The sequence below is a fragment of the Dryobates pubescens genome, chromosome 22, assembly GCF_014839835.1.
Source record: "Dryobates pubescens isolate bDryPub1 chromosome 22, bDryPub1.pri, whole genome shotgun sequence".
NCBI lineage: Eukaryota > Metazoa > Chordata > Aves > Piciformes > Picidae > Dryobates > Dryobates pubescens.
This window is the reverse complement of record NC_071633.1, coordinates 16,628,749-16,645,279: the sequence shown is the minus strand read 5'-3', so window position 1 is coordinate 16,645,279 and position 16,531 is coordinate 16,628,749. Positions and strand designations below refer to the sequence as shown.

The window sequence follows — 16,531 nt, the reverse complement described above, 5'->3', positions numbered from 1 at the left end:
ATGAAGAGATCTGTGCTGGAGGAAATAATATTGCAGATGAGGAGAGGCCATAAAGCCACCTGGCTCATGCTCTCAGGTTTTATTTTTTCTGTCATCAGGCATGCAAGAATGAGCACAGTATTTTGAGCTGGGTGGAAGCTGCCATGTGTGACTGGTGCTCTCAGTCTCAAGCTGTGCCAGGGGAAGTTTAGGCTGGAGGTGAGGAGAAAGTTCTTCCCAGAGAGAACTGTTAGCCATAGGAATGTGCTGCCCGGGGGGGTGGTGGAGTCACCATCCCTGGAGGTGTTCAAGAGGGGATTGGATGTGGCACTTGGTGCCATGGTTTAGTAGTCATGAGGTCTGTGGTGACAGGTTGGACTTGATGAGCTTTGAGGTCTCTTCCAACCTTATTGATTCTATGATTGTATGCTGCAGAGCTCAGCTGCAGCTCTGGGTATCAACAGAACTCCATCCCAGGCAGAAAAGCTGCCTGGATGATGGTGTCTTAGTGCAATCTTCTGCTTTTCTCTGCCTTCTCTTATTAAACCAGGCTTGTGGTCTGCTCATCTCCTACACAGGAGACAGCCAGTGAGAAACACTGAGCTTTAGTGCTTTATGCCTACCTCTGAAGCACTGAAATGAGAATGCAAGGCTTACTGCAGAGAGCTAACAGACCGCTGCCTTGGATGCAGACAGCAATTTTCCCCTCCAGAACCAAAAGCTCCTAGCAGAACTCGGGGAATGTGGAGGAATTAGTCAATTCACCCTTTAAAAAAAACAACCCATGGGTTTGTTGTTTGATACTTCCCTCCCCAGGATCTGAATAGCACATTCAGATAATAGCTGGATGGAAATGCTAGATATAATTATGAGATAGAAACGCTGAGAACAACTAATCAGCAAATTGTACTCTGGGGCTTGCCCAGACACACATTCTAAGAGGAAATTATTGCTCTCTAAAACGTTTTCCATTTAATCCCTGGTGCTTTCAGCTCTTGGAGGCTGCTTGACAAAATGAAACAAAACAAAACCCCCACACCAGTAAATAACTGAGGAGCCAGCCCGCAAAGGAGCTCAGAAACAGGGGGCAATTAAGCCTGTAGTCGTCGTTATGTACCTGGAGATTGCCTGCATTGTCGTCACCATCGGTGCAGCTGAGCCGGCTGTGAAATGCTGGCTGCCGGTGGTTTCTCCCTTTATTGTTTCTGACAGCTGGAATCATTTTCTGCCACAGCTTTATGGGCATCTTGTGCCCTCGGTTCAGTCCCATCCGCCCTTACCCTTCAAGCAGCCTCAGTTTCAGTGTTTAATGTCATTGCCTGGGCCCTGAGCTAATGAGGAAGGTGCAGATGTGCACTTCTGCATCAGGCAGAACCTCTCCTGATCAAATCGATCCTCTGGTGGCTTCATGCAGCTGGTAGCAGCTTACCAGGCTGGCAGTGCCACAGGCAGCTCCCCTGCCCTCCTCTCAGGCTGTTTAGGACAGCAGGAGCACCAGAGCAGCTGCTCAGGAGGACATCAGCCTCAGTTGTGCCCTGAGGGTTCTTATCAGCACGAAGACTCCGAGGAGCAGCGACTTTCCTGCTCAGTGAATCGGTTCTGGTGGTGTGGTCAGAGCCTGTGGTGGTCTTGACAGATAAAACATCACTGGCCAAGTCTCATCTTACCTTGGCTGAAGCTGAATACAGTTATGAAGTAGGCAGCCAGCCCCAGCCCCAAGGCAGAGGAGCTTTTCTGCCAGGTTCTGTGAGTTTGGGGGGGCAGAGGGCACAACACTACCTGGCCCAACCTTTCCTGACCCAGAGCTCAGCAGACCTTTAGAAGCTGTTCAACTTCTGGATGACTTTCAACCCTTGAACCTAACAACTTGTTTGAATGCTTTAATGTGGTGGTTTTTTTGTTGTTGTTTGGCTGTTTTCTTAAGACACCCAAATTCAGGCCTTTTGGGGGGCAGCTCAGCATCCTGAGCCTGCTGATAAACATCAACATGCAGCAGCATCACCTCACAGAGCCCCAGGTGTGTGTTGTCATAACACAAGAGGCTTTCTTCCTGCAGCTTAGACTTGAGATATTCAAACCTCCTGGGTTCAGAAGCCAGCTGCTCTGTGCTCTTCCTTCCTTCCTCAGCAAGATGAGGCCACAGGAGGAGGTCAGAAGATGATTCTCTTTTCATTATTCTTAATCCAATTCTTCAGTGGAAATGGAAGCTCTTTTTATTGAATCCATTTATTTAATTGCTGCTGCTGGAAAACTGCTTTGTGGCCAAGAAGAAGTTAGAAAAGCTTGGATGTTTTCCTCTCTTGTTGGGGTTTAGGGTTTGCTCAGGGGAAGGAGAGTCTGCTGGAGAGAGCTTGTCTTGCTGCACCCATCCTGCTCCATGGGCTGTGATACTTGGGGGTGACAAAAGGAGCATCCTTCCTCCTCAGTGGTGTGGGACAGCTCAGCATCGTGCACCTAGCTGAGATGGACTTTTTCCTTGGCTCAATCTCTGTCCATCATCAGACCTCTCTCATTAAAGCTGGGTTGTTCAGCCTCACCTCCTGGTTGCTCCGTGAGGGATTGTGGAGCGTTCTGGGGGGACAGCAGCTTTAGCCCCCAGGCCCCTCCACTTCTGTGCCATGCTGAGAGCTGTGGAAAAATCTTCCAATGGGAGTCTTCAAACTCTATTCCTGGAAGCACTGAGCTGGATGCAAGTGATCTTTTCAACCTACCTCTCTCCCCTCCCTGGTTATCACCTCCCTTAGCTGATTCCTTCTGGACAGCCAGGTGGGGGGGAGCAATATTGCAGCGATGGCTGTAATCACCTCAGATGACCCTGCTTTCCCTCCCAGGCACATGGTGCTGGTTTTTAACCCTGATTTCCCAGCAGAGCCCCTTAATGCTGAGCTGAGAAGCCTGGCTGAGAGATGGCTCTGTCCCTCCCCACACCACCCACTCCCATCTGTCTCCCCGATCCGTGCCCCCTCCGATCCGCTGCCTGCGGCCCGCTCGGACTGAGGCTGCTGAGGAAGCCAGGGAGGAGGGAAGGCAGAAAGAAGCTTTTAACTCCAGGCTCTGAGGGCAATTGTCACGTTTTTTTTGCCTTTGAAACCCAAGCAGGACTTGGCTGGGATCTGTCAAGCTGTGAGTTCTCACATGTTCGGTTACTATTTGGGGGCTGATTCACCACTGAGTCAGTCTGGCTTGGAGGGGTTTGGGCTCTGTTTGGAGGGACTGCTCCATCACTGGGATAATGGCAGCCACCTGACTGAGGTCCTCTCACCTTTCTGTTTCAGCATCTCACTCTTGTGTGTGTCTGTCCTCCCAGTCACCTATCAGGACAGGGAGATGGTGTCAGCTCTGCCTAGCAGAGGGACCCAGGGGGCACACTGCTTGTAGGTGCCAGAGCTTCCTCTGACACTAAATCCAAAACTGGCCAAAATCCTCAGCCATCAGCTGGTGAGACCCTGCTGTGATGCCAAGGGGTCCACGAGCAGCAGCAGCAGAGCCTCTCTGGTGGGACTGACCCTGTCATAGGTGCTCTTTGTGCGTGGTTGGTCGCACACCAGCTCCTGCTGCTGCACAGTTTTCATGTAATAGCTGCACTGCTTGTCTCACTACCCCTGGGGGTCCTCCCAGGGGGATGCCAGAGGGGCATATTTCCCTCCAGAGATGCCCACAGTCAGTGTTTTCTACGTGCAGCTCTCTGCTTTCGTGGCAGGTGGAAGACAGCGTGATGGATGTGTACGACCGCGTGTACGAGGAGGTGAGGAGGAACAGCTCCAGCCCCAGGAGGCACGACCTGACTGCCCTCCATGAAGCAGTAAGTGTTCCTCCAGCCTGAGCAGAAAGCCTTGCCCTGGGCTGCCTTCCTGATGGCTTCAGCAGGCTGGGATTGACACCTGTGCTCTGCCTTGTGATGCTCCAAGGCTCTTTTCACTCAGGAGCTGAGTCCTCCAGCCTGCTGGGAGGTCTGCTCCTCCTTTCCTACTCTTCCCAGGTCTGGCCAACCAGATGATAATCAACAAGAGGAAAGGGTCACTTCCCTGAGCACTGATCTGGCATGAGACCTTCACAGCTCCCATGCTGTGGCTGATATACATGGTCTGGCTCAGCAGACCCTTTGCTATACTTCCTATCTGTGATACAAGGAGGTGGATACACAGCTCTCTGGTGTCCCAGGTCAGGTAGAAACTTCATGGAATCACAGAATGATAGTGGTTGGAAGGGACCTCTGGAGACAATCTAATCCAACCCCCCCCCGCCAGAGCAGGTTCCCCTAGGCCAGGTTGCACAGGTTGGCATCCAGAGAGATTTTGAATGACTCCTGAAGTGGAGACTCCACCACTTCTCTGGGCAGCCTGTTGCACCACCCTCAAAGCAAAGAGATTCCTTTTGATGTTTAGATGGAACTTCATATGTTCAGCTCCCTAAGTGCCTGTTACCTCTTGTCCTGTCACTGGGCACCACTGAACAAAGCCTGGTCCCATCCTGCTGCCACCCACCCTTGAAGCACTGACAAGCATTGAGAAGATTCCCCCCTCAGCCTTCTCTTCTTCAGGCTAAAAAGCCCCAAGTCCCTCAGCCTTTCTTCCTAAGAGAGATGTTCCAGTCCCCTAATCATCTTTGCAGCCCTTTGCTGCACTCTGAGGCAGCTCCCTGTCCTTCCTGAGCTGGGGAGCTCGCAAACTGGACACACTGTCCAGCAGGAATATTTGCACTTGGTTAATTCTGTTTACCCTGGAGCCTATGGCTGGAGAGCACCAGAGGCTACCTGGTCTCATGCAGTGCTGGAGGCTGCCAGCAAGCTCCACAAAGCCACCAGCCAGGGCTCTGCTGGTGCAGGGGACATCTCTGTAGCTCACAGTAGGTGTGCAAGGGTGGTTACCCAGAGCACAGGGAGGATGCTTGCCTTAAAAGCTGCAGGAGATGAGTGAGGATGGGCCCCGTGGTGAGAAGCTCCTGAGTCCCCACTGAGTAAAGGAGATGCTGGCTCCATGCACAGCAGGGCCTGTTTGTGTAGTGACTTCATGGCACACAGCAGTGCTGGATGGGAAGGTCTGATCCCAGAACACCTCCCTTTAGCCTCCTGTGCTCTCTGAAATCATCACAAGAAGTGCATTCCAAAGCTGCTTTCATCTGTGCTTCTCACAACGCAGGAGAGGGCAAAGGCTTCTCCCTGCAACCCTGCTGGTGACCCCCAGAGCCAGGAGCAGGCGTGGTGGTTCTTGCCCTGCAGGGATGTGGAGCAGCACACCCAGAGTCCCCCTGGGTGAGGAGAACCAGGCAACAATACCCAGCTTCATCAGCTGCTTACTTTAGTCACTGTGAGTGATGGAGAAAGACTTCTTTTAGACTTCTCTCCTTCTCTCCTTCTCTCCTTCTCTCCTTCTCTCCTTCTCTCCTTCTCTCCTTCTCTCCTTCTCTCCTTCTCTCCTTCTCTCCTTCTCTCCTTCTCTCCTTCTCTCCTTCTCTCCTTCTCTCCTTCTCTCCTTCTCTCCTTCTCTCTCTCTCCCCCCTCTCCCCCCTTCTTCTGGCTGCAGGAAACCAGCTCCACAGTAGGTGTTGTTGGGGGTGTCCTCCAGCCCATAATGAGTCTGTGCATCTCATGATTTTTCCAGAGCAACCTCTGTGAGAGCTGTTGGGACCAGGGAAGGAATGCCCCAGCCCCAGGCAGCACTCCTGGAGGACCATGGGCAAGTTCAGGGCCTCTGAATTTAACCTCCACCACTGCAGCTGCCGATTGCACTCCCACGTGCTCCTGTCCTTGCAGCCCTGGCTGTGTAGCCCTGCTTGGGGCAGCGAGGAGGAAGTGTGGTGGCCTCTCACCAGCACCTGGTGGCAATGGGGAGGCAAATGGCAGGCTGCTGACAGACCTCTCCCTCCCTTCCAGTTCCTGTGCTGTGGGAAGCACTCTCCGTTTGGGGACACAGCCAACATGGAGCAGAAGACATGCCCGCCCGGCCAGGCCTGGGATGCAGGCCAGGTAAGGGGAAGGCTGGGGTTGTTAAGAGCTTGCTGGTGTGGTGGTGAGAACTGTGGGGTTTTCATGGGCTGGGGGTGTTATGGACTGAGGTTTGTTGCCTTGGGGTTTTATTGTCTCAGTGAGGAGGTGTCTCACCCACTGGGGCAGCCCCAGCAGATCAGCAGGTCTCAGAGCTGCAGTTGTGGTTTCCTCTACAGCTCCAGAAAGCCTTCAAGACTGTTGTGTTTACAGCTTGTCACATCCCCCCAGCTTCCTCCTCATCTCTGTGTGCAGAGTGTGAGAGATCACAGGCATGCATCTCAGCTCAACAGATCTGTTGGACCTTTCCTTCTCACACTAGTGTCTGAGGCTTAGTCCCACCAACAGCAGGGGTGGGCTTTGCTGTAATTCATCTGCCCCCAAGGCATTAAATAGGCATTAAAATGAGAAACTCATGAAGCAGGAGGATGATGCCCAGCAGTAGCTTCCTCAAGTGCACTTCATTCCTCCTCTTCACAGTATTGTAGTGAAGAGGATGGAGAAGCCACCACTATTAGACTGCCTCTGCCACAAGGCAGACTTCATGGTCTCTCAGCAAATCTATTGTATGATTATTTATCTCCCACTGCAGTAGCCAAATCAGCTGAAGGAGCTGCAGCTGCCAGTACCAATAGGTGTGTTGTACCTAGGAAAAGCAAAACCATGTTGCTACAGCTACAGAAAAACACTGTCCCTAGGGGGAAGGTGTGAGGTGCCAGCAGGACTGTGATGTGCCAACAGGACCCTGATGAGCAGGCACACAGCAGCTCAGGGAGCAGCCTTTCAAAGTGCTGCCTCAGGGAAAGTCCCATCTCAGACAGAGTCAGAGCATCATAGAATGGCTTAGTCTGAAAGGGGCCTTAGACATCAGCCACTCCAACCTCCCTGCCACGGGCAGGGACACCTCTCAACTAGACTCAGCTGCCCAAGGCCTCATCCAGCCTGGCCTTGAACACCCTCAGGGAGGAGGCATTCACAACCTCCCTGGGCAACCTATTGCAGAGCCTCACCACCCTTGTACTGAAGAACTTCTTCCTAAGATCCAGTCTAAACCTATTTTCCCCCAGCTTCAAACCATTTCCCCTTGTCCTGTCCCTGGACACCCTGATGAAAAGTCCCTCCGCGGACTTCCGGTAGGATCCCTTCTGGTGTCGGAAGTCAAACTCACTTCAAAGAGCAGGAGGGGAAAGCAGAGGAAAAGCAGCACTGTAGGGGTGACTCTGCTCCTCCTCCACTCCTGGTTTGTGTTTGCTGTAGTGCTGAGTGGGTGGAAGGATGCATTTTGCAGCCCAGGGAGCCGCTGTTTGTTCGCTGCTGCACGTTCGCTCTCTGGCTTTGAGCACTCTTAGCTTGCTCTACAAATGACTTCATGGAGGACATCCTTTTGCCTTTGGAGATGACTCTGTTGGGGCTAACACTTCCTGGAGTTCCACAGGGCTGCTGGCAGGCTCACAGCTGATGTGTGTGAATGCTTGTGACACCTTGTGAGATGGAGCTCTTCATGAGGATCTGTGAGGAACGTGGTCAGCCTTACGGTCTGCTCTCCTCTGCCACCTCCCCCTCTTTCAATTTGCCAGTGGGTGGAAAGAAAAAAGCTTTTGCACCACAACCTTTGTGACCTGTGTGCACAGATCCCTCTCACACCCCCCCTCACACCCCTCCCCAGCCCAAAACACATCCCACCCAGGCAGCCGTAGGTGTGCTGCAGTAATAGCAAACATACTGCAGGGGTTTGTCTGCCCAAGCTGCAGCAAGCGGCAGAGAGCTGCCCACGCAGCAGCACCCCCTCCTCGGCTCCATTTCTATCTGGTACTGCAGCTGGGGGGGACAAATCCCCCTCCCTGAGCTGCTGCTAGGCTGAAAGCCCTGTGAGGAGAGGCTGAGGGAGGCTGGGGTTGCTCAGCCTGGAGAAGAGGAGGCTCAGGGGAGACCTTCTTGCTCTCTACAACTCCCTGAAGGGAGGTTGTAGCCAGGTGGGGGTTGGTTTCTTCTCCCAGGCACCCAGCACCAGAACAAGAGGACACAGTCTCAAGCTGTGCCAGGGGAGGTTTAGACTGGATGTTAAGAAGAAATTCTTCATACAGAGAGAGATTGGCCATTGGGATGTGCTGCCAGGGGAAGTGGTGGAGTCACCATCGCTGGAGGTGTTTAGGAGGGGACTTGATGGGGTGCTTGGTGCCATGGTTTAGTTGCTTAGATGGTGTTGGGTGATAGGTTGGACTTGATGATCTCAAAGGTCTCTTCCAACCTGGGCTGGTCCATTCCATTCCATTCCATTCCATTCCATTCCATTCCATTCCCTTCCTCTCCTCCCAGGATTGCCTTCAAGAGATCCAGCACTTCCTGAAGAAGCACATGGACTTTGTCTCCACGCTCCTGGGCATCACCATTGCCTTCATGGTAGCTATGTCTGTTCCTTTGCATTTCAACCCCAAGAACCAGCAGCCAGTGGGGGAGGTGTATCCTAAATTAGCCAGATCTCAGAAGCTGAGATCTCTTGGATCATTTTGCAGACAGGCAGCAGAGAAACAAGTGGTGGTAGGTTCCACCATGGAAATTAAGAAAGGGCCAGGCCCTGACTTGGCCAGGCTGAGGGCCAGAGGCCTTTTCCTGCAGGAGGAGACTCCCTGCCCGCTTTTTCTGCCCAGCCAGGCACAGGAAGCAGCAGGAGCAAGCTGCAGCAGTGTCTCCATTTCATCCAGCTTGCCAGCACATCTCCTGCAAATCAGAGGCCATGTTGCCCGGTGCAGGGCTTGTGAATCCAAAAGGGAAGCTGGCAGCAGTTCTGGAAAAGGAGATACAGTAAAAGCCTCCAGGTTTGGGGAGCCTGGTGCCTCTCCTTGCCCAGCACTCACTGGCTGCCTCCCACTTCAGCCTGGGAAGTCTCTTAGTGCAGCCAGAGCTGGAAGTTCTTGAAAGCAGCTGAGCACCAGCAGTGGAGCTGGGAGAGCTGTGCAGAGAAAGGTCTCAGCCTATTAATTGCAACTAATGGACCTGGTAAGGTGCCCCTTGGGCAGTGACTGGGGGAAGCAGGGGCTTGTGAGGAGCAGGCTGCAAAGAAGAGGAGCAGAGCATGTTGCCTGGGCTGCCAGAGACTGGCTGTGAAGGAGCATCTTGCAGAGGAGAGGAGGGAGCATCCCCAGAGGGTGTCTTGAGTAGAAAGGGTCTGTACTGCATTTGAGAGTCTTATCTGGAGGGAGAATGTCTGGAAGAATGAAATGGTGCCAGAGAAACGTCCTTCAGCAATGAGGGGGCTTGGAGGCTGCCTGGGGATGGCTCCTTCAGAGCTGGGGAGTGCTGCTAATTAAATCAAGCCTGCTCACGTGCCCACCCACTGCCTGGCAGAGGTGTGCTGCAGCAGCTCCCCCACTGCAGGGCCCTACACGTGTGGTGAAGCATCCAGAAAGGGCTACAGGCCAGGAGAATTGCTTGCTCACCGTGAAGGAGGCTCTTAGGCCTGCTGTGATACCTCCTTGCTGCTTCCCATGCAGCCTTTCCTGACCAAACCTGCGTTTGGTTTTACTCCTGGTGTCCACCTGGCACAGCTCTGGGCCAGCAGACTCTTCTCCATCTAAAGAGAGAGAGAGACCTGCTGGGGAGAGTCCAATGGAGGGAGAGAGCCATGAGGATGCTTAGGGGACTTGAGCATCTCCCCTGTGAAGAGAGACTGAGAGCTCTGGGGCTGTTTAGTTTGGAGAAGAGAAGACTGAGAGGGGATCTGATCAATGTCTTATCAATAGCTGAGGGGTGGCTGTCAAGTGGAGGGGGCCAAGCTCTTTCCAGTGGTGCACAGCCATAAAACAAGGAACAATGGCTTCAAGCTTGAACATAGATGATTTCACCTCAACATGAGGAGCAACTTCTTTACAGTGAGGGTGCCAGAGCCCTGGAGCAGGCTGCACAGGGAGGTTGTGGAGTCTCCTGCTCTGGAGAAGTTCCAAACCTATCTGGATGCAATCCTGTGCAGACTCCCCTGAGTGATGCTGCTCTGGCAGGGGGGATGGACTCAATGATCTCTGGAGGTCCATTCCAAGCTCTAATGTACTGTGGTGCTGTGAAACACAGCCCAGGGGAGCAATCATGTTGTACTTCACACTGCCAGCAGTGAATTAGGGAAGCCATCAGGCACTGGTGGGTGACTGGAACCCCCAAGTCCCATTGGCAGTGTTTGGGGTGGCTTTCTCATTTTCCTCAGCTGCAGGAGGAATTTCACTGCAGCTCTGCTCAGCCAGGAGCAGGAGGGTATTCATTAGAGGTCTCTCGTTTTTTTCATTGCCTGATGCTGGAGCCAGATAAGGTGGCTGCCTTTGAGGCAGGTGCTAGAGGAAACCTCCCTTCACAGCTCACTGTTGTGAGGGCAGGATGCAAGGGAAGCACAAGATGAGGGCTGGAGCTGCTTTGATCTCGCTGTCCCTCAGCCAGCAGTGCACACACGGCCCCAGCCCAAGCTGCAAGCAAAGGCAGTGGCATGTTGGAGCAGACTTGTAGGGAAGAGCATATTGTGCAGCCCTCATTGTCCTTCCCAGCTTACCTGGCTGTGGTGGGTTGAAATTCCACCCTCCCTGAACAAACATTTGCCAGAGCAGCTCAGATGGAAGCAAATGAAGCTCTGTTTACAGGCACAGACTCCAATCCAGAAATAGGGAATGCAATGAATATGTACAAAATACACAACAGTCATAAATGACACAAGAATCACAGAATAATCATCAGGGTTGGAAGGGACCTCAAGGAGCAGCCAGTTCCAACCCCTCTGCCATGGGCAGGGACACCTCACACTACAGCAGGTTGCTCACAGCCACCTCCAGCCTGGCTGCAAACATCTCCAGGGATGAGGCTTCCACCACCTCCCTGGGCAACCTGTGCCAGGCTCTCACCACCCTCCTGGGGAACAACTTCTTCCTAACATCCAATCTCAATCTACCCATTTCTTGTTTAGTTCCATTCCCCCTAGTCCTGGACAAAACCAGCAGCTTCCTCCTCTTCCTCCCTGTACAAGGTAAAAGAGAGAAGAGCAGAGAGTAGCTTTTGAGTACTTAGCCACAACAAAGGAACACAGCCAAGGGCAGCAAGCTAGGAGAAACCCCAGGCAGAGCAAAGAAGTTGAAAAAGAGAGAGAGTTAGTCCACACAACTAACTTGATGTTGATTTTCAGACCAATAGGATTACTTAGACCTTATCATTATTTTCCCTTTTGCATCCAATGGTAATTTATTTGCATTCTACCAAAATCTGTGGAAAATTGTCACAGGATGTCAGGGGTTGGAAGGGACCCAAAGAGATCATCAAGTCCAACCCCACTGCCAGAGCAGGACCATACAATCTAGCTCAGGTCACACAGGAACACATCCAGATGAGCCTTGAAAGTCTCCAGAGAAGGAGACTCCACAACCTCTCTGGGCAGCCTGTTCCAGTGCTCTGTGACCCTCACAGTGCAGAAGTTCCTCCTTGTGTTGAGGTGGAAGCTCCTGTGCTGCAGCTTACATCCATTGCTCCTTGTCCTATCCCAGGGAGCCAGTGAGCAGAGCCTGTCCCCAAGGGGGCTGGAAACAGATGACCTTCAAGATCCCTTCCAACCTAAACCAGTCTATGAATCTATGATCCTATGAACTATGCTGTCCTCTACATGCACAGGCTGGGGCATGGGGGTTGCTAGAGAGTTTTTGTTCTCTTGGGGTTTTCATTCCAAACAATATATGAGGTTTGGGGGTTTGGGGTTGGGTTGGGTTTGTTTGTTTGTTTTTCTTCCTCTGTTGCTTTTACCAAAGCCTGTTAGGAGAAGGAGATGTTTGTTTGTGCAGAGGAATGCTCTGTGGCAGGACTTTGAAATCTGGATTTCCTGGTTCCATTTCATTTCTTGCTATTTTTAGCACAGGCTTTGAGCCATACTCTGCTAATTTCCATCAGATGCTTTAACCACATGTTAGGGTTGGGGTTTTTGGTGTGGGGGTTTTTGGGGGTTGGGTTTTTTTTTCTCCCTCCCCAGATGGAATTGCTGTTCACCATTCTACTGGAAAACAGCCCTCAAGAACAATGTGACATTTTACTGGTTGATAGCAGGCTGAACATGAGCCAGCAGTGTGCCCAAGAAGCCCAATGGCATCCTGGCCTGCATCAGGAATAGTGTGGCCAGCAGGAGCAGGGAGGGCATTCTGCCCTGTACTCAGCACTGGTTAGGCCACACCTGGAGTCCTGTGTCCAGTTCTGGGCTCCTCAGTTTAGGAAAGATGTTGAGATGCTGGAAGGTGTCCAGAGAAGGGCAACAAAGCTGGGGAGGGGTCTGGAGCACAGCCCTGTGAGGAGAGGCTGAGGGAGCTGGGGTTGCTTAGCCTGGAGAAGAGGAGGCTCAGGGGAGACCTTCTTGCTCTTTACAACTCCCTGCAGGGAGGTTGTAGCCAGGTGGGGGTTGGTCTCTTCTCCCAGGCAACCAGCACCAGAACAAGAGGACACAGTCTCCAGCTGTGCCAGGGGAGGTTTAGGCTGGATGTGAGGAAGAAGTTCTTCCCAGCAAGAGAGATTGGCCATTGGGATGTGCTGCCCAGGGAGGTGATGGAGTCACCATCCCTGGAGGTGTTTAGGAAGAGCCTGGATGAGGCCCTTGGTGCCATGGTTTAGTTAATCAGATGGTGTTGGTTGACAGTTTGGACTGGATGATCTCTGAGGTCTTTTCCAACCTGGTTAATTCCATTCTGTTCTGGTACCTAAATCCAGAAATGGACTAATGGGCAACGTTTATGGTGGCTTCTTTGCTCAGAGGGAGCATCATAATCAGTTCAGCATTTAATTGTGTGCCCATCTCCTTTACTGCCCTTTAGGTTTATGGGATGATCCTGACTTCATTCCTCTGGTTCTCCATCCACTTCAGCAGCAACCTGGACCGGAAAGGCAAATACGTCCTGAGACAGAAGTAGAAATCTGCTGCCTGGGCATCCCCAGCAGGCAGAGCCAGCTCTTGGTGCAAGAGGAGGTCTGAAGTGGCCCAGGAGGGAGTTGCATGGGGGCAGGCAGTGGGATGTGTCCTCTTCTGCTCTACAGACTGCTGTGCCGGTCAGAGCAGCTGGTGCTTTGCAGAGGAATAGTTCCACACCTGCACAGAAAACAGACAAGGACTGAGACATGGCCAGGGGCTCGTTGCTGCAGATCCCTTCATCAGGGGATGGATGGGCTGGAGCTCCACAAGCAGGGCACAAACAGTGCCCCTGAGGGCAAGAACCAAGCAAAGAGCCCAGCAAAAACCACAGCATGGAACCAAACTTCTCTTGGGCTGTTTCTGAGCAGTTCCCTGTGTCCCCCCAAGAGGTGCAGTATTGCAGGGAAGATGGCTTTGGATCACAGCCCAGGACCAATCTTGTGCTCTTTTGGCCAACACATGGAAACAAAGTGTGTCTCTGCTGATGGGAAATGTGCTCTCCTAGCCCTGGACATTTGTAATGGTTGACTTTGGCCACGTTTCTGGCCGTGCTCAAGTGTGTTGGCATCCAACAGCTGCGGGCTGGTTTTCCCCTGTTCTCCAACACTGCTGGATTTACAGAGCTTTCAGTGGAGATCAGGAGAAAAAAAATCACAGAGCATTGCAGGAGCTTTGAACCCAAATGCTCAGCAGAAGGCCATATCCCCCTGGTATTCCTCCCTGCTAATTCAATACTTCATTATATTTTTAATTCCTAGGATTTAGTCAATCTCCCAGGGCCTGAAGCCACACTGCTTCCACAGGCTTGCTCAGCTCCCAGCTGCAGCACTGTGTTTATCTAGCTTCACTGACCCACTGTGCTGTTGTGCAACACAAAAGGACTTTGATACTGCACATACAGGGCAGGACTGAAGCTGAAATCTCTAAGAGGAGAGGAGTCATCTCCAGCCAGGTCACGAAAGGCAGTGTGCAACTGCACGTCCTCTGCACGTCACCCTCTCAACAGCACCCAGAAATCCCCAGAGCCTCAATCCACTGAAGAACTCGGCTCTCAGTCTACCCACAAAACTGCTCCCTGGTGTGCTTTGCCCTTGTTGCAAAGAGGCAGAGCCACTGCTGAGCTGAAACCCATCACTGCAATGGATTCAGTAGCTGCTGGAAAAGCTGCTGGAAACTCAGTGGCCAGGCGAAGTGCCTGCACAGCTAACAACAGCTTTCATCCTCCTGCTTTGTCGTGGTGTTCAGTCAGGAGGTTGTTCAGCCTGGAGAAAAGGAGGCTTGGGAGAGACCTCACTCTCTACAACTCCCTGAAAAGGAGGCTGTAGTGAGGTGGACCTTGGTCTCTTGGGGCCATTTCCTCTTGTCCCTAGGGAGAAGTTGTGCTGGGGAGGTTTAGGTTGGACACTAGGGAAAATTTCTTCCCTGAAGGGTTGTTCAAGGCCTGCAACAAGCTCCCCAAGGCAGTGGTGGAGTCCCCAGCCCTGGAGGGATTTGAAAGCTGTGTAGATGTGGGACCAAGGGACCTGGTTTAGTGGTAATTTGGCAATGCTAGGCCAGCAGTGGGACTTGGTGATCTTAAAGGTCTCTTCCACCCACAAGAATTCTGTCTTTCTATGAACACCAGTAAGTAGCAACTGTTTATGGAGACAAATGTGGAAGTCCCCACACTGATGTTCAGGACAGGTCCTGACCCTCAGGCAGGGGTTGCTACCTGTACAAGAGCAGCAGTCCAGCCTGCAGCACCTGGTTGGCATTTGAACATGGAAAAAATTGCGTTGAGGGGGTGGGAAAGGGCTCCCACTCCTCATCCTACTCTCTTGCAACCAGAAAAGCTTCACCCCTGACTTCACTGGGAAAAAGGATGAAGTTCAGATTGCTCCAGAGTCTTACCCAAGCTACCTCCTGGCAGTGACCAAAGCACCTTGGTGTAGCAGGGATTTGGTAGTGATGTGCAGTACCCACTTGCAGCAGTGGGGAAAGATTCACTGTCTATATTCTTAAGTATATCACTCCCCAGAGAGAGACAATCTCTCTTGTGAGCTCCAGCTGCTATTGTCCAGGCCACTGCTATTGTTCTCCCTCAGGCCAGCTGGCAGCTCCTGTGACTCATGGTTGCTTCAATAAAGATGAATTTCTTGCAGGCCATCATTCCTTCTCTCTCTCTGCCCTGTGTGAGGCTGCCTGTGTGGCTTGGAGTGGGGGGGGAGGGTGGTTACAGCAGGGATAACCTTCTGTCATTCTCAGTGCTAGGAAGAGATATTCCCTGGGCAGCTGGATCTCATCTGTCCCAGCACCTGAGATGAGTGTTGGTCTTCTGGAGGAAAAGGAACTCTTTATTAGCCTCATCATAGAATCACAGAATTGTCAGGGTTGGAAGGGACCTCAAGGATCATCCAGTTCCAACCCCCCCTGCCATGGGCAGGGACACCTCACACTACAGCAGGTTGCCCAGAGCCACGTATCTACTACTGTCTAGTGACAGAACAAGGGGGGATGGTTTGAACCTAGGGTTAGACTGGATCTTAGGAAGAAGTTCTTCAGTACAGGGGTGGTAATACTCTGGGACAGGTTGCCCAAATTGAATCATAGAATCAACCAGGTTGGAAAAGACCTCAGAGATCATCAAGTCCAAACTATTACCTGACATCTCCTGACAACTAAACCATGGCTCCAAGTGCCACATCCCAGCCTTTTATGAACACCTCCAGGGATGGGGACTCCACCACCTCCCTTGGGCAGCACATCCCAACGGCCAATTACTCTTTCTGGGAAGAACTTTCTCCTCACCTCCAGCCTAACCTTCCCCTGATGCAGCTTGAATACCCTGGGGGTATTGAAGGCTAGACTGGGTGAGGCCTTGTGCCCTTCCAGCCCAAGCCATTCTGTGAATCTATGCATCTGCCATTCCCCTTGAAGCATGCATAGTTAAGCTATCTGCTGCTGGAGTTAAAAGGTGAAGCCCTCCCCTCTGGCTGGAGGGGAGCTGTGAGGTGGGTGAGTGCCCAGTGGGTGATTTCACACCTGGGTCAACAAAGAATCCCTGTCCTGAGTAATGTTTGCACTCAGTGGTCCCTAACCTGCTGCCCCTGTTGCCCTATTTACAGTTGTTGTGCAACGGGAGCAAAACCCCCGGAACATGTTAGTGAGCACTGCTGAGATTGCTGGCGTTGAGGAGAGCAGCAGAGAGATTTTGCTGGGATGAGAGCTGAGCAGTGGGGCTGCAGAGCCAGCAGCCAGGCAGGGAAACACCTGCAGAGCCCCTGAGCCTTCCTGAGCCTTGCAGGAGCAGAAGGTGGCTGCTACAATCACATCAGCACTCAGGCTCTTGTAGGACAGAAACCCTGATGCGTGTTGGCTTCTGCAGGAGGGAAAGAAAGAGAAACCCCAGTAAAATAAAGAGAGAGCAAAGGTGCAAAGTTAAATATTTAATTGTGAATGGGCTCCAGATAATTGTCAATTAAGCTCCAGCAATTATCAATTAGTTCCACAACCCTTACCTGAGCAATCATAGCTTCTGCTCATGACTTCCCCTTCTTCCAGACAAGCCCCCTCCCCCCCCTTCCCCAGCTCTATCTGAGCAGACAAGAACAAGGAGCAAGCCGAGGCCAGGGAGGGCTGGGGAGCATCAGCCCATGGTAGCAATAAGAAGGCTTTTGTGC

The 16,531-nt window shown here is 52.3% G+C and overlaps 1 protein-coding gene across 1 annotated transcript in view; it reads left to right on the top strand.

The window, feature by feature from the left end:
- The window catches only part of TSPAN32 (tetraspanin 32), a 33,582-nt gene extending 20,359 nt beyond the window's left edge, over positions 1-13,223 (top strand). The window contains exons 5-8 of the mRNA XM_009899979.2: positions 3,680-3,781; positions 5,852-5,944; positions 8,279-8,362; positions 12,778-13,223. Coding sequence (XP_009898281.2) covers positions 3,680-3,781; positions 5,852-5,944; positions 8,279-8,362; positions 12,778-12,873 — 375 coding nt within the window. The 3' untranslated portion in view covers positions 12,874-13,223. The remainder of the gene's footprint in view (positions 1-3,679; positions 3,782-5,851; positions 5,945-8,278; positions 8,363-12,777) is intronic.
- Positions 13,224-16,531: the final 3,308 nt, after the last annotated feature.